The sequence below is a fragment of the Paroedura picta genome, chromosome 13, assembly GCF_049243985.1.
Source record: "Paroedura picta isolate Pp20150507F chromosome 13, Ppicta_v3.0, whole genome shotgun sequence".
NCBI lineage: Eukaryota > Metazoa > Chordata > Lepidosauria > Squamata > Gekkonidae > Paroedura > Paroedura picta.
The window spans coordinates 46,083,347-46,109,656 of NC_135381.1; the positions used below are offsets into that span (position 1 = coordinate 46,083,347).

General features: G+C 47.3%; 1 protein-coding gene across 3 annotated transcripts in view; it reads right to left on the reverse strand.

Moving 5' to 3' along the window:
• AMOT (angiomotin) overlaps positions 1 to 26,310 on the reverse strand; it is a 77,390-nt gene that overhangs the window by 25,712 nt on the left and 25,368 nt on the right. For all 3 annotated transcript variants that reach the window (XM_077308816.1, XM_077308817.1, XM_077308818.1), the window contains exons 3-7: positions 25,100 to 26,020; positions 24,458 to 24,911; positions 23,493 to 23,637; positions 19,299 to 19,391; positions 6,325 to 6,470 (exon numbers count right to left, since the gene is read on the reverse strand). In XM_077308816.1, coding sequence (XP_077164931.1) covers positions 6,325 to 6,470; positions 19,299 to 19,391; positions 23,493 to 23,637; positions 24,458 to 24,911; positions 25,100 to 25,962 — 1,701 coding nt within the window. In that variant the 5' untranslated portion in view covers positions 25,963 to 26,020. The remainder of the gene's footprint in view (positions 1 to 6,324; positions 6,471 to 19,298; positions 19,392 to 23,492; positions 23,638 to 24,457; positions 24,912 to 25,099; positions 26,021 to 26,310) is intronic.

The following is a 26,310-nucleotide window of genomic DNA, read 5'->3' on the forward strand; positions in this document are numbered from 1 at the left end:
CTGCAAAACCTGTCTACCTGACAGTTGTGAACTGTTGCGAACAGGTCCATGACCGGCCAGCCCCACTGAACAGAAAAAAGGTGAAAAGTGTGTCTGCTGAGTGACCACTCTGCTTCCTGAATCTCTTGACGGCTCAGCCAGTCTGCCTGTGTGTTCGCCAGACCTTGAATGTGCTTCGCTCGGATCGATGCTAAGTGATCCTCCGCCCAGCGCATCAGTAGATCGGCCTCCTTCTGCAGCTTCCCGGACCTTGATCCACCTTGGTGATTGACATACGCCTTTGCGGCCACATTGTCCGTACGCACTAGGACGTGCTTGCCCTTGAGCTGACTGCAGTAAGCTAGCAATGCCAATCGAATTGCTTGCAGCTCCAGAAGATTGATCTGCTCTGTTGTCTCCTTCGGCGACCACGTTCCCTGAGCCGGCGTACCATTGTACATCGCCCCCCATCCAGAGAGACTTGCATCAGTGAATACCTGGTAAACGTGATCGTGTAGAAACTTCTTGCCTTTGCTCAAGTTGGTCTTTACAGTCCACCAACACAGATCTGTCTTGACTTGACGATCTAGGGACACTGACACGTCCTTTTTCCGCGATATCCGCTCCTGAAAAGGTCTGAGTGCCCTTTGAAGAGGCCTGGCTCGAGCCATGCCCCCACTGGATGACCTCCGTGCTGGACAACAACACTCCTAGAATCTTTGCCAGCTGTAACAGGGAAGACTGCCTTGCCTGGATCACCTGGGCCATCAACTGAACAGTTTTTAGTATCTTCTTCTGAGGAAGGAAAAGTGCACATTGAACTGTGTCTATCACCATGCCCAGATGTTCTATTCTCTGTGAAGTAACTAGAGAACTCTTTTCCCTGTTGACTATGAAACCGAACTGTTTGAAAACTGAAATTGCTTTGTTTGTGAACTGGCTCGCTAACTCAAGCGATGGAGCTCTGATCAACAGGTCGTCGAGATACGGGTGTATGTGAATGCCCTCCTGTCTCAATATGGCTACCATATTCACTACTAACTTCGTGAAAACCCGGGGAGCTGTGGAGAGCTCGAATGGGAGAGCCCTGTACTGATAATGCCGCCCCCCTACGCAAAAACGCAAGAAGCGCCTGTGCTCTGCCACTATGGGGACGTGCAGATAGGCCTCCTTGAGATCCAAGGATGTTATGAACTCCCCCTCTTTGCAGTGCCTCCGCAATGCATTTTAGCGTTTCCATCCGGAACTTTTTTAAAGGGATAAAGGTGTTCACGAATTTTAAGTTGAAAATTGCTCTCCAATCCTCCGTCTTTTTTGGCACCGTAAAAAGAAGGGAGTAAACCTCCTGGCCCTGTTCCCCGGGTGGGACAGGTTCTACCGCTCTTATCTGAATTAAATGTTCTATGGCTTGTAGCATGCGGTCCCTTTTTTCTGGATCTTTGGAAATTGGGGAAGGAAAAAACTTGTCCGGGGGTTGTTGAACAAACTCTATTCGGTATCCTGTCTTTATGAAACTTTGAGACCATGCATCTATCCTGGGATTCAGCCATTGCTGATGAAACTGTGCTAACCGTCCCCCGACTGGTAAGGACATCGAGTCATGCTTGATTTCCCTTATCGCCATTTGCACGATCCGATCTCTGTTGCCGGAACCTATTGCCTCGAGCACTGAATGCCCCTCTGTGGAACGACTGCCTTGACTGGCCCCAGGACCCTCTTCTGCCTTCCGGTCTAAATCTGGGGCCTGACCCTTGATTCCGGAAGGCAGGTGGAAAGGACTTCCCATTCCTGCGAATACGCCGTGGGAATGCCTTCTTCTTGTCCCTGGTTTCTATTAAAACCCGGTCCAGTGAGTCCCCAATTAATTTGTCGCCCTAAAAGGGATAAGCCACGACCGTGGTCTTGGAATGGGCATCAGCTGGCCAAGCCTTTAGCCATAAGAGCCTCCTGGCCACTGCAGTAGATGCCATGGCTCTTGCTGCGAACACAACTATATCTAAGGAGGCATCAGCATTAAACACTGAGGCCTTGAGAATCCTATTTGTTCCTTCCTGCAATCTTCCTTCTGACTCTGGAATTAACGTAAGCAACTTCTTGCACCAGGCCATGGACGCCCTGGCTGTTGTGGTATGCTGTGGTAGCCGCTCTGATTGCCTCTGCCATGGCTTCATGTGCCTTACGCAAAGCTGTCTCTGACTTGCGATCCATCATGTCCTTTAGATGCCCCTCGCCATCCTCAGAGACCAAGCCCGATGACTGAAGCACCGCCACCGGTCCATCTATGACTGGCACCTGCAGGAAGGACTCAGCATAGTCAGGTAATGCATACATTTTCCGAATAAATGAAGGAAATTGCTTAGACACTAAGGGCTTTTCCCATTCTGCTCGAATCTTCCTTTCAAAGGACTCTGGCATGGGAAAATTCTTCAGATTTGTCTCAGGCTTAGGGAAAAATTCACCACTGCCCCACGGTCCATAATACTTCCTAGCTTGTTTGCTTGGCGGTTCCTCAGAACCTGACTGCTTGAGTTCCAAATTAGAAATGGACTTGTTAAGTAAAAATTGGAAATCCTCAGCATTAAAGAAACGTTCAGTCTGCTGAGGTACCTGTATCGGCTCCACCTCCTCTTCGTGATAAATTCACCTTCGTCCCTCTGTCTTGCTTCCAATTCCTCCTCAGATGAAGGAGATTGCTGTGGAGAACAATGGGGCCTCTTCTGCGCTGCCTTGGTAGGCCAGCGAGCCCTAGTACGAGGCCTCCTAGGAGATCTCCTCTGTGAACAACTTCTCCTGGAAACTCTAGATTCAGGAGAGGATGACCTAGACATTGAATATGAAGGTCTTGCAACAGAAGGTAACATTTGCTGACACACCTTAGCTATTTCAGACTGCACAGCATTTTGGACCATTGTGAGCAACTCTGGAGGTAAAACAAACTGGCCAGGATTGGCCTCACCGTTACCAGTCGCTTTTCTGCTGGTCTGTGCTGAAGACGTGGAAGCCTCCGCGTCTGGTTGCCATCTGGCCGCAGTGGAGATGTCCTGGTCTGGCCCCGCACTCGTTGCCGCTGGTTCAGCCGGCTTGGGGGGGCCACATGTACATTTAGCGGACCTGGCAGACTTGGAGCGCTGTCCTTGCTCCCCTGCCCCCTTTGGTGACGGATCGGGCCCGCTCGGCCCAGCCACCACTCCACTGGGAGTCAGAGAGCTCTCTAGGTGGCTGCCCTCATCTTCAGATGAAAACGCGCCCTCCCGGCGCTCAGCCGCTGTTTCGGCCGCTTTTCAAAATGGCCGCCGGCCACGAGCCGAACACGCGGTCACCACCACGGAGCTCAACCTCGCTGCCCGATCCGGCGCAGACTCGAGGGAGCTCTACTCGTCCATGTCGGCCCGAAATTGGCCGCAGCCATGGAATCCTATGACCCTAATAAGAACTTTGCTCGGCCACGAGCCGAACATGCGGTTGCCGCCGCGGAGCTCAACCTCGCTGCCCGATCCGGCGCAGACTCGAGGGAGCTCTGCTCGTCAATGTCGGCCCAAAGTCGGCTGCAGCCGTGGGCTCCTATGCCCCGAAGAAGAACTTTGCTCGGCCACAAGCCGAAAACGCGGTCGCCGCCGCGGAGCTCAACCTCGCTGCCCGATTCGGCGCAGTCTCGAGGGAGCTCTGCTTGTCGATGCCGGCCTGAAAATTGGCCGCAGCTGCGTCGAAGAATAACTTTGCTCCTTTTTCACAAAAAAGGGCCAAGCCTGTCCTTGCCTTACTCGAAACAGCACGGGACTCTAAAGTCGCGTCTGCTCCCTCGCGAGGCAGGAAGAAGACTGGCTTCAGAGGGGCGTTTCCCACAGGAAGGCAAAATATTCAAACGAACTGCCTCCCTCAAGGAGAGATGGGAAACACCCATCCATCCAGCTGTCCTCCTGACCCAGAGGGAGAAGGGCCCATGCGAGGAAGCATGACGGCCTGCCCTGAATGGTGTACAGCTCTCTACGGCTCACTCTGCCAGGAATCTAGGCGTGATTCTGGACACTTCCCTCACAATGGAAGCCCAAATCACAAAGGTAACGCGGCTGGCATTCTACCATCTCAGCCAAGCCAAACTACTAGCGCGCCCTACCTGGCCCCGGAAAACCTAGCCACAGTGATCCATGCAACGGTCACCTCTAGACTGGACTTCTGTAACTCGCTCTACGCAGGCCTGCCCTTAGCCTTGACCCGGAAACTACAGCTGGTCCAAAACGCAGCAGCCAGGATCCTCACAGCAACACCGTGGAGGTCCCACATCCGGCCCATTCTCCACCAACTGCAGTGGCTGCCAGTTGAATTCCGGATCAGACTAAAGCTTCTGGTAATTACCTTCATTCGCAGTCAGGGCCCAGTGTACCTGAGGAACCGCCTCCCTGCCTATGCCCCCAAAAGAGCTCTGCGCTCCACCGCCACCAACCGGCTAATGGTCCCTGACCCTAAAGAAGTCCGCCTGGTCGAGACCAGGGCCAGAGCATTCTCTGTCCTGGCCCCCATCTGGTGGAATGAGCTCCCAGAAGAGATCAGGGCCCTGACGGAGCTTAAACAGTTCCGCAGGGCCAGCAAAAAGGAGCTCTTCCGCCAGGCATTTGGTTGAGACCAGGCACAACCAACAACGAATGAAGGGCCTCCGCTCTCCCCCCTTCCTCCCAGAACTCCACCAGAGTGCTCTGGACCTGTTGTGCCATTGCACGGTTGCATTGTTGTACTGTTATATTATTGTTAGAAAGGTAAAGGTATCCCCTGTGGAAGCACCGAGTCATGTCTGACCCTTGGGAGGTGACACCCTCCAGCGTTTTCATGGCACTCAATACGGGGTGGTTTGCCAGTGCCTTCCCCAGTCATTACTGGTTACCCCCCAGCAAGCATTTTACCGACCTCGGAAGGATGGAAGGTTGAGTCAACCTTGAGCCGGCTGCTGGGATTGAACTCCCAGCCTCATGGGCAGAGCTTTCAGACGGCTGCCTTACCACTCTGCGCCACAAGAGGCTCTTATTATTGTTATACTGTTACATTATACTGTTACAATCACTGTTATTATTGTATACGAAGACTGTTCCATGTATTGTTTATAAGTTTAATGTAAACTGCCCTGAGCCTCCGGGGAGGGCGGTATATAAATATATAATAAATAAAATAAATAAATAAATAATGCGTCTGCTACTTCAGACCAACTTGAGTTAATTTCCCTTGGTCAGCAGTATGAGAAGAAACTAGAAGAAACTCTCCTTCACTTCCTCACAACTCCACTACAGTCAGCTTCTCCCACCCTTCATCCCGACAATCTTGAGCAGGGATTCCCAACCAGGACTCCCTGGAACTCAGGGGTTTTGTGGCCCTTCAACGGGTGGCTGCTGATACCACTAGGTCAGAGGAAACCACTTTCCCTGTTGTTCTACAGGCCCTACATAGAGCAGATCTGGTCCTTCCTAATGCCAGTCACATCCAGCAGGAATGTATGGGTAACATCACTTGCAGGGATATGTCACTTTGGTGTGTGTGTGTGTGTGTGTGTGTGTGTGTGGCATGGAGGCCTGGCCAGCTGACATCACTTCCTAGGGTCCCTGGAGCCTTAAAAATATTTCAGGGGTTCCTCCACGGTCAAAAGATAGGGAAACATTGTTCTAGTGCTTTCACTCTCCCTTCGCAGGTGGATGTGGCAATAGCCAGGAAGGACTGAAGTGGCAATGGCTGCAGTGACAGAAAGCCCCGGTTTGAGGCCATCCAAGTGACAGAGGATCTCCAAGAGCCCTCCATGGCATCAAGGAGATGAGATGCTCAGAGGCTGCACCAGCACTTGACCCCCTGTGGAGCCTGTGAGTGAAGATCCAGCGGCAATCGGAGCAGCATTAACTGGTGCCTCTTGCTCCCAAGATGAGATCAGGGGCAGCCTTGGCTTTCCAGCTGAGAAGCTATGCCGCCGCACTCTTATTCCCAGTGCTTCTCAGGTGAGGACTTCCCAGACTTCCTGTGGGCACGCATTTCTGCAGCTACACTCTCTGTGTAGCTTTTGTTTCCAGGTATTCTTTGGTTGCTATAATTTCCTTCAGCGCAATTGTTATTTATAATGAAAATCAGTGCCAGCTATGCTGTAATAGACGATCTGGCCCACTGATTCCATGTGAGCTAGTTTTGTATAACATGTTCATGTTTCAAATTTACGCTCCGTGAAATGGAGCCAAAGCTGAATGAAAAACAGAACCAGAACATATCCTTGGGCCCCACATAAAGAGACGTTCCAGCAGCTGCTCTGATTCTGAGTGCATTTGACTGAGTGGGGTATCAGTGTCCTATCCTAGCATAATATAAATATCAAATGTATACCTCTTCCTCCAGTTTCACCACCTTGGCCTGAGCATTGTTCAAGGCCTGGTCCCGAATCTCAATGTGCCTCCGCTGATCCTCATTCGTCGAGCGAGCAGCTGCCAGTTCAACCTCCAGTTTCTCTTTCTCCCTCTGAGTTTCTTTGTCTGCCCAAACAAAGTGGGAGGGAGGGGAAGAAAATACATGAGCCTCAAGTGGATGGAAGAGCCAGGACACAAAGGACAATGGCAACCTCGGAAAACTCCAGTCTCCATTCCAAAGAGGGTGAAGAGAACCCGGAAACATGAAAATCTTGGACATGAAGGAAGTCGTAGCAGCAGCAGAGGGGGGTCAAGGAAAAGAAGACTTCTGGATAGGCAATGAACAGCCTGCCATTGAGTCTGATGAGGACCATTTCAGAAGATGGAAGAAAGAGGAAGCCAGAGTGTAGAGGACCAAGATAGCAGTTGGAGGTGAGAAAATGGACACTGGGGAAGATAAGCAGCATATTCTAGAAAGTCCGATGGCCATGACCAAAAGAAGACTTGATGGCAGGTTGATGGAATTCAGTTCATTGACTAAGTCAAAGATAAAGAACCGGAAGGACATGTTGAAAAGAAGAGAAGGGACAGAAGTAGGGAGCATCAGCTGCATTGCTGAAGGAGGCAAATACTTGAGCAGAGAAGGGGAAGGGGTGGGGATGGGCAGGTAGGCTCAAGCAGGACATCACATAATGAGAGGAGATGAGAGTTGTAGGTGAAATATATGCAGGGCTCGTGGGATGGCAGGCGAGGTGAGAATGAGTTTATGAAGGACAGAATTAGCAGACTCTTTTGCTCTCCACAGAGCTGTTCATAGTTTTGAGAAGCTGAACTGAGAGATCAGATGACCAAAGTGAATCAGGGAAGGAGATAGGAAGGTCAATGGTCCACTGGGATATTTAGGCAAATGAATAAAGAGTTAAAAGGAGAAAGAAGAATTGGACAGATAACAGGATGGTGCTACCGAAAACTGACGATTGGCCACAAATAGGAAGCAAATAGATGACCTCCTTCAGTAGGAGCGCTAATGGTGTCCTGCTAGCACCAGGTTCCCAGAGAGGCTGGGAGGCCAACTATTCACTTAGAGGTTTGCTGTAAGGGTTACAAAAAGTAATGTAAGCTAAACATATGTAAACACTATACAAAAGCTGAGCACAAGGATTTATGAAGCTACATTATACAAACTGGGACATTTACTAATTTAAAAAATTCTGCCCTGCCCCCTGTGCCCCATAGAGGACCAGTTATCATCACTAAGAAACAACAAAATTCAATTTGTCAACAGACTGAATCAAAAGCCCTCTTAAAATCACCCCCCCCCCCACACACACACACTCACAAACATGCCTTTTTGCATGCTGTCAAAACAGACATGCTCCTAGCCTCCAAAGGGAGACTGCTCTATAGGACAACAGCAATTTCCCAAAAAGTCTGTAAGTGCGTTGAAGCTGCTCTAACTGTCCTGAGGGATGGGTCAGAAAGAGATGATGTTCTGGGTATAATGAATTCACAGTACAGGACTACATGGATGAGAACCAACCTCCACCCACTCACCCATGTTTCAGTTTATAGGACTTGCAGTCTCGAGGTGGCTTACATAGAAAGCTAAAAACCAGTACAAATAGTTCCAAATTTAAAAATAAATTAATGAGCCCAGAACCAGACAGGCAATGAGTGAAGATGTCTCAAAACAGCTGTGACATGTTCAGAACTGCTAGTCACAGGAATGCCGTTACGTTTTGCATCAACTGAAGTTTCTGTCTACAAGAGGATCCCCATCTACAGCAACTTATGTGTCATGTCCATATGTCAAGCTCCACGGGGCAGTTCGAATTCTTCGTCATGCCATTTGAGTTATGCAGTACTCCAGGTGTTTTTCTGAACGTGGTCAATGAGTTGTTGTTTATGATGTTCTTATATACAGCCAGATGTTGGAACAGCATGTAGTCTCAGTGCAAGAGGTTCTTCAGTGTCTCCTTGACAACAAACTTTATGCCAGCCTGTCCAAGTGTGAGTTCCATAGGGAGAGTCTGGACTACCTGGGGTACAGGGTCTCCCTGGAGGGCACCCAAATGCACCCAGCCAAGGTCCAAACGTTCCTGACTGGGCCATTCTCCAAACCTGCAGACAACTGCAGTCCTTCCTAGGCTTCTCCAACTTTTACCAAGACTTCCTGCTCCACTTCTCCCAGGTTGCCCTGCCCCACACTGATTTGCTTAAAAACACAGAGAAAGGGTGAGGGGGTGACTAATCCAGGTAGCCACCAAGACAGAGGCATGGCAGGCAGCTTTTGAGGAACTGTTCACTACTGAACCTGTGACGGCCCACCCAGAGTCTAGCTGCTAATTCATCGTGCAAGCAGAGGCTAGTGAAATGGCACAACAAAACAAAATCAGAGTCCAGGGACACCTTTAAGACCAAGAAAGATTTATTCAAGGCATGAGCTCTCGAGTGCAAGCACTCTTCCTCAGACTATGAACTGACCATCATGACAGTGGGAATATATAAGCAAAAGTCTGCTGTGAGGGAGGAAGAAGAGGATTGGTTTTTATATGCTGTTTTCTCTACCAGGAGTATCAAAGCAGCTTACAATCACCTTCTCTTTTCTCTCCCTATAACAGACACCCTGTGAGGGAGGGAGGGGAGGCTGAGAGAGCTCTGATGTTACTGTTCAGTCTATCAGCACTGTCTATCAGCACTGTGACAAGCCCAAAATCACCCAGCTGGCTGCATGTTGGGGAGCAGGGAATCAAACCCGCCTTGCAAGATTAGAAGATGCCACTCCTAAGTATCACACCATGCTGGCTTTCAAGGGAAAGGTCTCTTCTCTTCCCTTCTCTTCCTCCTCTTTTTCTACAGCAGCAGCATACTGTTTCCTCTGCCGGAAGCCCCCCAGGGTTTCTATCAGAAGGAAGGCCTTTTCTGTCTTTTATTACTGAAGATCCTTTCTGGAGATACCAAAGACTGAACCATGAACATAGGGCTTAAACAAGCAATTTGGAACCTGGAACCTTCTACACACAAATACCAACTCTGTCATTGGGCCACAATGACTTCATAAACTTTGCTGGAGAATTCCAACAACTCAGTAACAGAACAAAGTTTAAGTCCAGGGCACCTTTAAGTCCAACAATTCTGAATATAAGCTTTTTTGTGCCACTGGACTTAAACTCTGTTCTGTTGCTTCAGACTAACATGGCTACCCACCTGAACAACTTAGTAAAAGGTAAAGGTATCCCCTGTGCAAGCACCGAGTCATGTCTGACCCTTGGGGTGACGCCCTCTAGCGTTTTCATGGCAGACTCAATACGGGGTGGTTTGCCAGTGCCTTCCCCAGTCATGACCGTTTACCCCCCAGCAAGCTGGGTACTCATTTTACCGACCTCGGAAGGATGGAAGGCTGAGTCAACCTTGAGCCGGCTGCTGGGATTGAACTCCCAGCCTTATGGGCAAAGCTTTCAGACGGCTGCCTTACCACTCTGCGCCACAAGAGGCTCTTGAACAACTTAGTAAGACAGGCCTAAATTTCAGTATCACTTTTAATGTCAGAATTTCACTGATTGAAAAGAGGAAATTACCAAATATTTAATATATCTGACTGTTGTATTCAATATTCAGCAATTTCCCTGTTGTTGTTGTTGTTGTTGTTATGTGCGAAGTCGTGTCCGACCCATCGCGACCCCATGGACAATGATCCTCCAGGCCTTCCTGTCCTCTACCATTCCCCGGAGTCCATTTAAGTTTGCACCTACTGCTTCAGTAACTCCATCCATCCACCTCATTCTCTGTCGTCCCCTTCTTCTTTTGCCCTCGATCTCTCCCAGCATTAGGCTCTTCTCCAGGGAGTCCTTCCTTCTCATGAGGTGGCCAAAATATTTGAGTTTCATCTTCAGGATCTGGCCTTCTAAAGAGCAGTCAGGGCTGATCTCCTCTAGGACTGACTGGTTTGTTCGCCTTGCAGTCCAAGGGACTCGCAAGAGTCTTCTCCAGCACCAGAGTTCAAAAGCCTCAATTCTTTGACGCTCGGCCTTCCTTATGGTCCAACTTTCGCAGCCATACATTGCAACTGGGAAGACCATAGCCTTGACTAAACGCACTTTTGTTGGCAGGGTGATGTCTCTGCTTTTTAGGATGCTGTCTAGATTTGCCATAGCTTTCCTCCCCAGGAGCAAGCGTCTTTTAATTTCTTTGCTGCAGTCCCCATCTGCAGTGATCTTGGAGCCCAGGAAAATAAAATCTGTCACTATCTCCATTTCTTCCCCATCTATTTGCCAGGGATTGAGAGGGCCAGGTGCCATGATCTTTGTTTTCTTGATGTTGAGTTTCAAGCCAACTTTGGCACTCTCCTCCTTCACCCGCATCAACAGGCTCTTTAGTTCCTCTTCACTTTCTGCCATTAGAGTGGTATCATCTGCATATCTGAGGTTGTTGATATTTCTCCCTGCAATCTTGATCCCAATTTGTGACTCCTCTAATCCCGCATTTCTCATGATGTGCTCTGCATACAAGTTAAATAGGCAAGGCGACAGTATACAGCCTTGCCGAACTCCTTTCTCAATTTTGAACCAGTCAGTGATTCCATGTTCAGTTCTCACTGTTGCTTCTTGACCTGCATATAAATTTCTCAAGAGACAAATAAGATGCTCTGGTATTCCCATCTCTTTAAGAACTTGCCACAATTTGTTGTGCTCCACACAATCAAAGGCTTTAGCATAGTCAATGAAGCAGAAGTAGACGTTCTTCTGGTACTCCCTAGCTTTCTCCATGATCCAGCGTATGTTGGCAATTTGATCTCTAGTTCCTCTGCCTCTTCGAAATCCTGCCTGTACTTCTGGAAGTTCTCGGTCCACATATTGCTGGAGCCTAGCTTGTAGGATTTTGAGCATAACTTTGCTAGCATGAGAAATTAGTGCGATGGTGCGGTAGTTTGAACATTCTTTGGCATTGCCCTTCTTTGGGATTGGAATGTAAACTGACCTTTTCCAATCCTGTGGCCATTGTTGAGTTTTCCAAATTTGCTGGCATATTGAGTGTAGCACTTTTACTGCATCGTCCTTTAAGATTTTGAATAGTTCAACTGGAATGCTGTCACTACCACTAGCTTTATTGTTGCTCAGACTTCCTAAGGCCCATTTGACTTCACATTCCAGGATGTCTGGCTCCAGGTCAGTAACTACCCCATTGTGGTCATCAGGGATGTTAAGCTCGCTCTTGTATAGTTCTTCTGTATAATTTTGCCACCTTTGTTTGATCTCTTCTGCTTCTGTGAGGTCCCTACCATTTTGGTCCCTTATCATACCCATCTTTGCATGAAACGTTCTCTTCATATCTCCAATTTTCTTGAAAAGATCTCTGGTCCTCCCCATTCTATTGTTTTCTTCTATTTGTTTGCACTGTTCATTTAAGAAGGCATTCTTATCTCTTCTAGCTTTTCTCTGGAATTCTGCATTCAATTGGTTGTATCTTTCTCTTTCTCCCTTGCCTTTCACTTCCCTTCTCTCCTTAGCTATTTGTAAAGCTTCCTCAGACAGCCATTTTGATTTCTTGCATTTCTTTTTCTTTGGGATGGTTTTAGTTGCTACCTCTTGTACAATGTTGCGAACCTCCGTCCATAGTTCTTCAGGCACTCTGTCTATCAGATCTAATTCCTTAAATCTATTTGTCACCTCCACTGTGTATTCGTCAGGGATATGATTTAGTTCATACCTGAGTGGCCTAGTGCTTTTCCCTACTTTCTTCAATTTAAGCCTAAATTTTGCAACAAGAAGCTCATGATCTGAACCACAATCAGCTCCTGGTCTTGTTTTTATTGACTGGATAGAACTTTTCCATCTTTGGTTGCAGAGCACATAGTCAATCTGATTTCTGTGTTGACCGTCTGGTGATGTCCATGTGTAGAGTCGTCTCTTGGGTTGCTGGAAAAGAGTGTTTGCTATGACCATTGTATTCTCTTGACAAAATTCTACCAGCCTGTGCCCTGCTTCATTTTGTACTCCAAGGCCAAACTTGCCTGTTATCCCGGTTATCTTTTGGCTTCCTACTTTAGCATTCCAATCCCCCATGATGATAAGCACATCATTTTTGGGCGTTGCTTCTAGAAGGTGTTGTAGGGCTTCATAGAACTGATCAACTTCATCCTCTTCAGCAGCAGTGGTTGGGGCGTAGACCTGGATCACTGTGATGTTGAATGGTTTGCCTTGGATTCGAACTGAGATCATTCTGTCATTTTGGGGATTGTATCCCAAGACTGCTTTTCCTACTCTCTTATTGATTATGAAGGCTACTCCATTTCTTCTGCGAGATTCTTGTCCAAATTTCCCTGTTGGGGATTGTTATTTCTCTCATTTGCACATGGAGCAATCCTCTGTAATTTACTCAGATGCAAACAGGAAGCTAAGGTAATTCAACCTAAACTGTGAAGCTGAGCCCCTAATTACATGCATCTTACTTTGATTTGTTTGGCAGCAACGACATGCTTCACATCGTATCAGCCTCAAGGGTCATGTGGTCCCAATGGACAGTAAATCTGGACTGTTGTTCACCGCTGACAATCATAAATAATCAGAATGTGCTACCAGGAACATTATAACAATGCCTCTAATTTGACATCTTTTGTTTTCACACAAGGTCTACCCAAAGTTTAAAGCTAATCACCTGATTACTCTGTGGAGAGCAAAGAACTGCATGCTACAATTCAGAAAGGTTATAACTTGCAAAAAAACAGGATTAAGATTTTGTATGCCAACTGCAGCTTGCCATGGGTGGGACGCAAAAAGCACTAGTGAAGAACTTGAGATGTACAGAGCAATGGGGAAGGGGGGCTTGGAAGGAGAAGGGTCCAGGGATTAACAGAGTGATTGTGAATACTGATGTTTAACCAAGGCTCATTTGTTCGAAAAAAAAAACAGCACACAGGAAGTCCAACTGCAAATGGCAAATGACTCACAACTGGATTTGAGTCTGCTTGTGCTTTGATTTGAACAAAAAAGGTCCATATAAAGAATCCAACCATTTTGAATACCCTGGGATCTCTATAAGTAGCAAACAGAATACTTTGCAGGCTCACACTTATCAGAAAAACAGGATAAATACAAACACTCACAGAACACAAGATTAAACACCACAAGGATGTTGTACAATGCACTTTTGCACAGCTGCTGGCACGCTCTGCATTTCATTAGTTGCTGCCAACATTGACTGAGCTCAGAGTACACCTCTGGAACAAAATACCCGAGCCCTGCCTAATGCCAACATCTCATGACCAAGAAACAACTCCAAATAAAAACTCATTCATAGAGCTGTGCTACACATGCCAAAAGACAGTCAGGGAGAGGGCACTGACTGATACCCATTATTCCTTGAGTCATGCACAGGATGAATTCACATTACAACTTGTAGTGAGGCTTTAACTGAAATTATTCCTATTGCAGAAGCAGTTCTGCCAATTGTGGAAACTCGATATTCAATTAGCACTATCAACAGTAGTGCTTCAAAATATCACAGGAAACCAATTTAAGGGACCATGCTTCACAATGGCAAACAGCTGCTCTCTTGTTCTGCCCTTTGAAATGCAAGCAAGCCAAAAGAGCACAGGCTAGAAACTGGCATTTCCCCATCAGCATACACTATGTTTGGGTGAGAACTAAGGGAAACAAGCGGATTCTTACTCCTAGGAACCCAGGGTGGCCATTAAGTACCTTTGCATCAACTGCAGGGGATTATAACCTCCAATTATTTGGACTAGGTTTCAGGTGCCATCTTAAAATTCTATTTCAACACCTGTTTCCATCAGAAAAGGACCTACGCACAGCAGTGGGGTAACTTCTTTTTCTCTTTTGACTCGTTCCTATAGTTAAGAGTGTTATACATTCTATTAAGATATCTATTATATATACTCCCCCTTCAAGGATCGCTGCCTTGTTGTGGCAAGGGGGCTTGCGTAGTTCAGTGAAGCTATGAGCTATACCGTGCAGGGCCACCCAAGACGGACAGGTCATAGCTGAGAGCTCTGACAAAAGGTGATCCACTGGAGAAGGAAATGGCAAACCACTCCAGTATCTTTGCCATGAAAACTCTATGGACAGTTCCAATAGGCATAACGATATGACGCCGGAAGATGAGCCCCTCAGGTCGGAAGGTGTCCAATATGCTACTGGGGATGAGCAGACGGCTAGTACGAGTAGCGCCAGAATGAATGAAGCGACTGGGCCAAAGCCGAAAGGACACTCAGTTGTGGAAGTAACTGGTGGCAAAAAGACAGTCCGATGCTGTAAAGATTTTTATTCCATAGGAACCTGGAACGTCAGATCCATGAATCAAGGTAAGCTGGACGTGGTCAAACAAGAAATGACAAGACTGAACATCGACATTTTAGGAATCAGTGAACTAAAATGGACAGGAATGGGTGAATTTAATTCAGATGACCATCAGGTATACTACTGTGGACAAGAATCTCGCAGAAGAAATGGAGTAGCCTTCATAATCAATAAGAGAGTAGGAAAAGCAGTCTTGGGATACAATCCCCAAAATGACAGAATGATCTCAGTTCGAATCCAAGGCAAACCATTCAACATCACAGTGATCCAGGTCTACGCCCCAACCACTGCTGCTGAAGAGGATGAAGTTGATCAGTTCTATGAAGCCCTACAACACCTTCTAGAAGCAACGCCAAAAAATGATGTGCTTATCATCATGGGGGATTGGAATGCTAAAGTAGGAAGCCAAAAGATAACCGGGATAACAGGCAAGTTTGGCCTTGGAGTACAAAATGAAGCAGGGCACAGGCTGGTAGAATTTTGTCAAGAGAATACAATGGTCATAGCAAACACTCTTTTCCAACAACCCAAGAGACGACTCTACACATGGACATCACCAGACGGTCAACACAGAAATCAGATTGACTATGTGCTCTGCAGCCAAAGATGGAAAAGTTCTATCCAGTCAATAAAAACAAGACCAGGAGCTGATTGTGGTTCAGATCATGAGCTTCTTGTTGCAAAATTTAGGCTTAAATTGAAGAAAGTAGGGAAAAGCACTAGGCCACTCAGGTATGAACTAAATCATATCCCCGACGAATACACAGTAGAGGTGACAAATAGATTTAAGGAATTAGATCTGATAGACAGAGTGCCTGAAGAACTATGGACGGAGGTTCGCAACATTGTACAAGAGGTAGCAACTAAAACCATCCCAAAGAAAAAGAAGTGCAAGAAATCAAAATGGCTGTCTGAGGAAGCTTTACAAATAGCTGAGAGAAGGGAAGTGAAAAGCAAGGGAGAAAGAGAAAGATACACCCAATTGAATGCAGAATTCCAGAGAAAAGCTAGAAGAGATAAGAATGCCTTCTTAAATGAACAGTGCAAACAAATAGAAGAAAGCAATAAAATGGGGAGGACCAGAGATCTTTTCAAGAAAATTGGAGATATGAAGAGAACGTTTCATGCAAAGTTGGGTATGATAAGGGACCAAAATGGTACAGACCTCACAGAAGCAGAAGAGATTAAACAAAGGTGGCAAAATTATACAGAACAACTATACAAGAGCGAGCTTAACATCCCTGATGACCACGGTGGGGTAGTTACTGACCTGGAGCCAGACATCCTGGAATGTGAAGTCAAATGGGCCTTAGGAAGTCTGAGCAACAATAAAGCTAGTGGTGGTGACAGCATTCCAGTTGAACTATTCAAAATCTTAAAGGACGATGCAGTAAAAGTGCTACACTCAATATGCCAGCAAATTTGGAAAACTCAACAATGGCCACAGGATTGGAAAAGGTCAGTTTACATTCCAATCCCAAAGAAGGGCAATGCCAAAGAATGTTCAAACTACCGCACCATTGCACTAATTTCTCATGCTAGCAAAGTTATGCTCAAAATCCTACAAGCTAGGCTCCAGCAATATGTGGACCGAGAACTTCCAGAAGTACAGGCAGGATTTCGAAGAGGCAGAGGAACTAGAGATCAAATTGCCAACATACGCTGGATCATGGAAAAAGCTAGGGAGTACCAGAAGAACGTCTACTTCTGCTTCATTGACTATGCTAAAGCCTTTGATTGTGTGGAGCACAACAAATTGTGGCAAGTTCTTAAAGAGATGGGAATACCAGAGCATCTTATTTGTCTCTTGAGAAATTTATATGCAGGCCAAGAAGCAACAGTGAGAACTGAACATGGAATCACTGACTGGTTCAAAATTGAGAAAGGAGTTCGGCAAGGCTGTATACTGTCGCCTTGCCTATTTAACTTATATGCAGAGCACATCATGAGAAATGCGGGATTAGAGGAGTCACAAATTGGGATCAAGATTGCAGGGAGAAATATCAACAACCTCAGATATGCAGATGATACCACTCTAATGGCAGAAAGTGAAGAGGAACTAAAGAGCCTGTTGATGCGGGTGAAGGAGGAGAGTGCCAAAGTTGGCTTGAAACTCAACATCAAGAAAACAAAGATCATGGCATCCGGCCCTCTCAATTCCTGGCAAATAGATGGGGAAGAAATGGAGATAGTGACAGTTTTTATTTTCCTGGGCTCCAAGATCACTGCAGATGGAGACTGCAGCAAAGAAATTAAAAGACGCTTGCTCCTGGGGAGGAAAGCTATGGCAAATCTAGACAGCATCCTAAAAAGCAGAGACATCACCCTGCCAACAAAAGTGCGTTTAGTCAAGGCTATGGTATTCCCAGTTGCAATGTATGGCTGCGAAAGTTGGACCATAAGGAAGGCCGAGCGTCAAAGAATTGAGGCTTTTGAACTCTGGTGCTGGAGAAGACTCTTGCGAGTCCCTTGGACTGCAAAGCGAACAAACCGGTCAGTCCTAGAGGAGATCAACCCTGACTGCTCTTTAGAAGGCCAGATCCTGAAGATGAAACTCAAATACTTTGGCCACCTCATGAGAAGGAAGGACTCCCTGGAGAAGAGCCTAATGCTGGGAGCGATCGAGGGCAAAAGAAGAAGGGGACGACAGAGAATGAGGTGGCTGGATGGAGTCACTGAAGCAGTAGGTGCAAACTTAAATGGACTCCGGGGAATGGTAGAGGACAGGAAGGCCTGGAGGATCATTGTCCATGGGGTCGCGATGGGTCGGACACGACTTCGCACATAACAACAACAACAACAATTATATATACTATTCATGAAAGTTCCAATGTCAACTGCCCAGAGCCACAATGGAGGGTGGTATATTAATAAAATAAATTAGTGGCAATATATCCTGTCTTGAGACCCACATCTGGCCCATTCTCCACCAACTACAGTGGTTGCCAGTTGAATTCCAGATCATTACCTTCAAGGCCATACGCAGTCAAGGCCCAGTGTACCTGAGGGACCGCCACCCTGCCTATGCCCGTCAAAGAGCTCTACACTCTGCCACCACCAACCGGCTCATGGTCCCTGGCACTAAAGAAGCCTGCCTAGGCTCGATCAGGGCCAGAGCCTTCTTTGTCCTGGCTTCCACCTGGTGGAATGAGCTCCCGGAGGAGATCAGGGCGCTGATGGAGCTAAAACAGTTTAGCAGGGCCTGCAAAAGGGAGCTCTTCCACCAGGCATTCGGTTGAGACAAGGCACAACCAACAAAATCTGCAGGGCCCCTGCTCCCTCCCTCCCTCCCTCCCTCCCAGAAATCCATCAATGAGTTCTGCTCCTGGACCTGTTTGTACTGTTACCACTGTTACAATTATCAGTTAGTAGCATTAATGTTATGGTTATTTATATATTATGGATTGTTTCTTGTATCATTTCTACGTTTTATGTAAACTGCCCTGAGCCTCCGGGGAGGGCGGTATATAAATATAACAAACAAACAAACAAAATCTTCTTAAAACAGATGCAGCAAGTATTGTGTGTTTTGGAGCAGAAGAAGACTCCTGAAACAGAATGTAGATCCTGGAGAATAAGTAGAGGCACTGCAAATCCTCTCTCACAGACAATTATGAAGTAAGATAAACATGTTAAGCACTGTCTGCTGGGTGGAGCTCCTGGGCTAGCAAGAGTGATTCACTGCCCAAGGCATTCCACTCCAGGGGAAAGGCAGCATTTCCATATCAGTCATTTTGGTTTCCACTGTCATCAATCAATCGTCCATCTGCCCTTCTGGGCAGGAGTCATAACCCAAGGCTGTTTTGTATATACACCAGAAAAACAGAGGCACAGCATATTTCTTCCACATTGTGGAAAGGGAAAAATTCCTTCCTCCCAGCAGGTTTGCTGAGCCAGTTAGAGCCAAGGCTAAGAAGCTACAGGGATGTGAGGGAAATGAGAGGAGATGCAGGTGAAGGTTGTGTGAGTGTTAACTTCCTCTGCCTGGCTTCTTCTGGCCTTGCTTGGTCCCAAAAGGTCACATACCCAGACTAGGTCAGCCTCCTGGTGTGCTTCTAAAGAAAAACACACAGCAATGTGTTTGGGGAGAGTGTAAACAAGCCACTGTTTTAAATGCACTTGGGACTGGAAACATGCCTAATCCCACAGAGCTCTCTCTTATTTAGGCAATGCCATACAACAATATTGGTGGGTTCTTTTTGTAAATTCAAAAAGTTGTGTGTGTGTGCTTTGTGCACGTGTGTGTAAATCTGCAGTTACTGATACTCTTCCTAACTTGCTCCAGTCCTGGATAGTTTTGCGACATTCAATGAGCCATTTCAGAGAAATAGGATGTTTAGGAATGATGGAAATGAAGAGAGGGGAAAAAATTAAGCCAGGCCTCTAATGTGAGATCTGCTCATGAAAATTCTGCACAAATAATCAAACAGCTGAAGAACACAAGTTAGAGTGAAGACCAATTCAGCACTGGATTGCTTTACCTCAAACTCTATGCCAAGATGAACAATTCTCAAGATGTCCTGAACCAGTGGCTTGCGCGTTGCATCAGCTGAACCCTACATTTATTATGTCGATCTCACTTTTAGCACTTTGCTCGCATAACAGGTTGTTACAAATTAGGGCAGTAATCTGGACTTACTTTGTGCAAAGAGTTGGGAGATTGTTTTCCTGTTATCCTCAGAACCCTCAAATACTTTTTCTGCCAGCTGCTTGTTAGCTGTTTCCATGCGTTCTGCAGGAACACAATGCATAAACGAAAATTAGATGATTTATAAAACCCAAGGAACCTGCTGACCAATTGCACACCTTGTTTGTTCTGTGACAACTGCCCCTCCCCTGCTGTATCCTCACACAAATACAAACATACAAATAAAGACCATTCAATTACCTCTGAAGACACAGGAAATTTTTGACAAGAACTCTGTGTAAAGCATAAAATAGGGCTTGCAATTTACAGGGTATCTTTCCCCCTAAAATCTTCCTTGCATGGGAACATTTATTCAGCTGTAAGATGCCATGCTAAAATCCCTTCACAGTGAGATCTGTGTGAACTTTCACAGAATGGCCAGAGGCGAATAAGCCCATAAAAGGAAAAGACAGACTGTATGAATGGCCTTCTCATGACACACACCTTTTAATAGCAAGGAATGTATTTTAATTTGGAATGTTTGTAAGGACCTTTTGGAAATTAACACAGTGGTAATGAAGTCACTTTTCTCCAGCTTCCTTGATGCCAGAGTAGCATCAGTGAGGCCAGAACCACATGGTGGAGAAGGGGAGTCACACAGGATGCAAAGATACCTTCTTTCTTAAACAGGTAGGTGACAGATTCTTCCTTTAGACTGAAGGGACCTGCACTGCCTCTCAGACGGATTTGGGGCACTGGATGTTACTCCTTGCTCTTAGTTGTTCAGGGCAGTAAGGGGAAAGGCTTGCTGCTGTGAGGTACGTTTCAGGGTGAGCAAGAACATGGAGCCCACCGGGGCAGGAGTGGCAGATTCAGATCTACTGTTATACGGCTCTAAGCCAGGTACAAAGACCCTTAAAAACCTAGAACAACACTACAATTATTACAAAATATTATAAACCAGTAAGTTCTCATGCAGAGAGGGAGTTTAAAATAATATTGAGCAGAGAGAGTTTAAAAGAAAAATTAAATTACCTAAATTACCGGTACCAACTTGTAAACTACAGTACAAGATGTAGCTTCCTGTTTAGAGACATCAGTGTTTTTTCCCCTGAGGGGCATTTTGATTTTTCCTTCCTCTGATGTTCCAGAAATCACAACAAAAGAGGAGCAATGATCTTATGGCAGCGTACTGAATCATAGACTCATAGAGTTGGAAGGGGCCATACAGGCCATCTAGTCTAACCCCCTGCTCAACGCAGGATCAGCCCTAAGCATCCTAAGAAAACTGTGTATCCAACCTTTGCTTGAAGACTGCCAGTGAGGGGGAGTTCACCACCTCATTAGGCAGCCTATTCCACTGCTGAACTACTCTGAATATGAAATTTTTTTTCCTGATATCTAGCCTATATCGTTGTACTTGTAGTTTAAACCCATTACTGCATGTCCTCTCCTCTGCAGCCAACAGAAACAGCATCCTGCCCTCCTCCAAGTGACAACCATTCAAATACTTAAAGAGGGCTATCATGTCCCCTCTCAATCTCCTTTTCTCCAGGCTGAACATTCCCAAGTCCCTCAACCTATCTTCATAGGGCTTGGTCCCTTGGCCCCAGATCATCCTTGTTGCTCTCCTCTGTACCCTTTCAATTTTATCTACGTCCTTCTTGAAGTGAGGCCTCCAGAACTGCACACAGTACTCCAGGTGTGGTCTGACCAGTGCCGTATACAATGGGACTATGATATCTTGTGATTTTGACGTGATGCCCCTGTTGATACAGCCCAAAATGGCATTCGCCTTTTTTACTGCTGCATCACACTGCCTACTCATGTTTAGTTTACAATCCACAAGTACCCCAAAGTCTCGTTCACACACAGTGTTACCTAGAAGCGTATCCCCCATCCAGTAGGCATGCTTTTCATTTTTCTGACCCAGATGCAGAACTTTACACTTATCTTTATTAAATTGCATCTTCTCATTTGCCCATTTTTCCATTGTGTTCAGATCTCGTTGAATTCTGTCTCTATCTTCTGGAGTATTTGCCAGTCCTCCCAATTTGGTGTCATCTGCAAACTTGATGAGTAGTCCTTCCACCCCCTCATCTATATCATTAATAAATATTTTTAAAAGTACCGTACTGAGCCCCGAGCCCTGAGGTACCCCGCTACTCACCTCTCTCCATTCTAATGAAACACCATTGACAACAACTCTTTGAGTGTGGTTCTCTAACCAATTCCCTATCCACCTAACTATCTGAAAATCCAGATTGCAGTCCTTCAACTTATCCATCAGAACATCATGGGGAACCTTGTCAAAAGCTTTACTAAAATCCAAGTAAACAACATCAACCAAATTTTCAGGATCCAGCAAACCTATTACTTGACTATCTATCACCCTTAAGCACCCTCATAAGACAATTTATTCAATGGGTAAGCGTGGGTCATAAAAATCATCATCATCATCATAATCGCTAGTCTTTACACCGCCCGTGGCGCCACGGGCGCCACGGACTAAATAAAGCTGTAAGGGCTGTGTAGGAGGAGTTAGGGCGGGCTCGGTCCGGGATGAGGAAGGGTGCCGATTGGCCCCTTCCTCTTGACGGACCATCGGTCGCTTGGTCGATTCCCACCCCACTCACAAGGAAGCAACTGCGAGCCGCGCGAAGCGCCTCCGACGCGTCAGCCCGCCGGCCAGGGAGCCCCGGTCAAGCCGCCGCTCAAGGAAGCAACTGCGAGCCGCGCAAAGCGCGGCTCGCAGTTGCTTCCTTGCTGGCGGGCTGACGCGTCGGAGGCGCTTCGCGCCTCCGACGCGTCATCCCGCCGGCCAGGGAGCCCCCAGCAGTCGCGCGAAGCGCGGCTGCCGGGGGCTCCCTGCCCGGCGGCTTGGCGCGGCGAGAGGCGCGAAGCGCCTCTCGCCGCGTCAAGCCGCCGCTCAAGCCTTCGCTGTAAAGCCGCCTCCGCCCTCAAGCCTCTGCTGCCGCCGATCAAGCCCTCGCCTCCGCCCTTAAGCCGCTTCCGCCGCTGCCGATCAAGCCGCCGCCGCCGCCATCAAGCCGCCGCTCAAAATGGCCGCCAGCCTTCGCTGTAAAGCCGCCTCTGCTGCCGCCGATCAAGCCCTCGCCTCCACCCTTAAGCCGCCTCCGCCGCCGCCGATCAAGCCGCCGCCGCCTCCATCAAGCCGCCGCTAAAAATGGCCGCCAGTCAGAAAACCCAGCGCCGGGTAAGAAATCTTTTACTCTCCCACTGCCTCCTAGCGCCCATTGTATTTAGGATACACTGGGCTCTTTTACTAGTACTAAAATAATGCTGAAGATCATATTGTTTCCTTTCAGCAAGTCAGAGTTTTTAGATTTGGATTGAAGAATTATTACTTTTGAGGTGATAGTTTAAAAATACATATAAGAGAGGGGAAAAAACGAGCCCTGCATAGGGAGCCAAGCAGATCTTACGAAGAAGAGTTACTGAAGTCAGAAAATCAAAGAATCACCTGAATTTTTTCCGGAGATCAAGGGAAATAAACAGTTCAGAATAAAAACTCCAAGGGAAATGTGCCAGAAAGGGCATGTCTGACCTAGATATGAGAAAAGACTCAAGGGTGTTTTTGTTATAGAGGGTGGGGCAAAAATGCAGCCTCAGGTGAACAGACCTGACTAAGTCAAGTCAAGGTATCAGAGGAATACCATTATAATGAGAAGAGTCAGGCAACTTCATACACCCTTAAGAAAGCAGCCAACATAATTGAAAAAGAGCTTTAAAAATGCTCCCTCTCAAGTCGAGGTGAGCGCTTTGGTGGGGTTCTGCTGCCTCGGTGATCACTGAAGCCCAAGGCGGCCAGTGCCGCCGTGCGGAGAGGAGGGGCGGCGTCACTGCCGCCGTGCCAGCTGTCACCTGCACACAGGTCCAGAGCTGTGCCTGCGTGAGGCCGCCGGCTGGTGTGACAACACTGCCCCTCTCCTCTGCACTGCAGCACTGGCTGCCTCGGGCTTCAGTGATTGGCCAAACCGCTCCGAAGCGCTCAACCCTACTCTCAAGTGTAGTGTACAGAAAGCCCAAATTTCCCAGTGTTTCTAAAACTAAAGCACAAGACATGAGAACTTAGACTTTTCGAGTTGAAAAATTATAATTTTAAGAGAATAAGCTTTTAAACTACATTATTAATATTAATTGCATGCACCCATCAATCTTAGCACAAAGTTTTTTTCCTTTTACCTCTGAGGTCCCTGTTGAAGTCGTGGAGTCTGCGGATTTCCCCTTCCAGCTTATTTCTCATGGCCTTTTCCAACGCTTCCCTTTTTGAGGAAGACTTTTCCAGATTTTTATAGGCCTCAGAAACTTGCTGAATCTCTGTTTCCAACTACAGCGAATAATTAAAACAAAACATAGAGAGGCATGTTACATTTTTACTATTTAGCGTGGGAAAACATACAGTATATATATTTTGAGTTGCTATAAAGAGACCTGATTAAACCTCAAGGAAATACACGAGTAAGCTAAGCATTTCATTAAGGACACACTTCTTACATAATAGGCTAAAAGGCATCCATCATATTGCTCTACTGCTAAAGCAGGCTGAACCCTGTAAACCAGGGGTAATCAAACTGCGGCCCTCCAGATGTCCATGGACTACAATTCCCAGGAGTCCCTGCCAGCTTTCGTTGGCAGGGGCTCCTGGGAATTGTAGTCCATGGACATCTGGAGGGCCGCAGTTTGACTACCCCTGCTGTAAACTGCCTGGAAGGTAGGGCAAGCAGGTCCAAGTTCCCTTGGAGAAACGACAGGATGTTGGTGTCAACATTCCAAACACAAAAGTGGAAACACACCTTAGCTCCTTTCTGTTTCTCTAAGGAGTCCTAGGAGTTTTGGTATTTCCCAGAAGTGTCATACAAACATTATTATTAATATTATTATTAGTGTATAGCTGGAGTGCTATGTAACCTGGAAATCCTAGGATTGTCTGGCAGCCAGGCAAGGGACGTTTGGAGGTGCCTTGCCCCTTCCTGCCCCCGTGTCATGACCCTGGTGTTCTCTGAAGGTGACCTTTCCAAGTGCTCGACAGGGCTGGCCTTGCTTTGCTTCTGAGACCTGAAAGGATTGGGCTTTCCTGGGCTATCCAGATCAAGATAATACTATATCTAACCACACACTAGGTACTGAATCCAAATCAGGCCTCCTACCTTCTGAAGCCTTGCTACTTTTTCGTAACACCCATCGAGCTCTTGTCGTAGAGACCTGTTTTCCTCCGACAGGATCTCCACCATCTGCTGGGCCCGGGAGACAATGGCAAAAGGATCCACTGCCAGCTGCTGGTAAGGAGAGGGTGCTGGCTGAGGCCTTGGCAGAACGGAGTAGGAATCTCCCTGCGGATGCTGCTGTTGTCCAATAACAGGCTGACACAGTCGGTAAAAATCTCCCTGATGGACTTGGCTGGGCAGGAACAGCTGCTGGGAGCGCGGCAGGGAAAAAGGATCTCCTTGACTGGGAGTCAGCGGGGGCTGATGCTGAGGAGACAGCCGGGATGGGGGCAGAGACTGCAGCAATGTCAAAGATCCCAAAGAGGTTAGGGAAGATGTCGGGCTGTGGTGGTGAGAGGGCCTCTGTTGTAAGTGCAGCTGGAGATCTGGATTCTGCCTGCAAAACAAAACTAATTTCTCTAAGCTAGATATCAGACCCAATTATGATGCCCCCACCAGCCAACACACACTCTGGGCCACAAACTTTGGGGTAACCCCTGGGGAGTACAGCATTAAGAGGACACTTCCTACATTCTTCTCCCCCACAAGGGAGGAGGATATTTATGAGGAAGGCGTGCCATTTACCTGACGGATCCATACTCAGGAGGATGCTGGTACCTCATCATGGGCCCGTCAGATCTGCCTTGCTGGGCCATGCGATGGTCGCCATAGAAATGCCCGGGGTCCTGTGGCTTACAGCTCATAGGTGGGGTAGACATATTTTTGTAAGGATATTCCGGAGGGGGACCTCTGTGCTCCATCCCTTTCATGCTTGACTGAGGAGGGCTTGGCACTGAGCCTTTATAGAACTCACTGGCCCCGGGGCTCTTGTATAAGTCGTTTGTCTGCTGAGAGGCGAGCGGAGACAACGGGGCGCTTGTGACAGGGGCATGGGCCTTCACGCCACTGGTGGCTAGCGACAGCTGCATCAGCCTCTCACTCAGGGAGCGAACATGTCCTTGCTTAAGGTCCTTAAGTCCTTCATCTTGGTGGACTTTGCCCGGGTTCACCCGCTGAACGGTGGGGCGCCCTTCAGTCCTCATCTTCTGGTTGGAGACTCCCGTCACATAAAAAGCTGCCCCAACGCTGGCGTGCGGCTGCCCCCTGAAATACTGAGACTGGACTTTGGCTTCCTCATAGGTTGGGAGATCTTCACTATTCTGGAGTCTTGTGGAAAGCTGCTTCTCCATGATGCTGTTGTCCATTTGTATCTCCTGGCCCTGAGGCTCTTGGCGAGCCACATGGGTGCCAGCCTGATGGTCCTGGGGGCTCAGTCCTTCATTGGGAACCCCTGAGCTCCCACCGCTGGCAAAAGGGGGTGCATTACCCGTGGCTTGTTGGTGCAAGGCAAGAAGGTTGCGGCTGTCATTTGGGTTCCCATATCGCAGCTGCTCCTGCAGCAAGCGCTGTAAAACTGTCGTGGCAGTTTGCTCTTCTGGAGTCCTCATTGCAACTGTGATGCCTTGAGGACAGAATACAGAAGGGGATGCTAAGCTGCCAAGTGACCTGGGGAGGGGGAAAAAGAAGACAATTAAGCTCTGCTTTAACTGAAAATGATGGGAAAGTGATATGCCCACACCACTCTGCATTAATGGCAATTACGTTTAAGTTTTAGATAAAAGCTGCTAACACCTTGAACTTTGAAAAAGACTTGTTTGGGGAAATGGGCAGCATGAGTTAAAGACTCTCCCCGCTTTATTGATTCCCTGCAGAAAATGAAGAGTGCTGAAAACTGCAGAAATATGCCAGCTACAGATCACAAGAAAGAATTCTGCAGAGACTTGAGCCAGTTGATG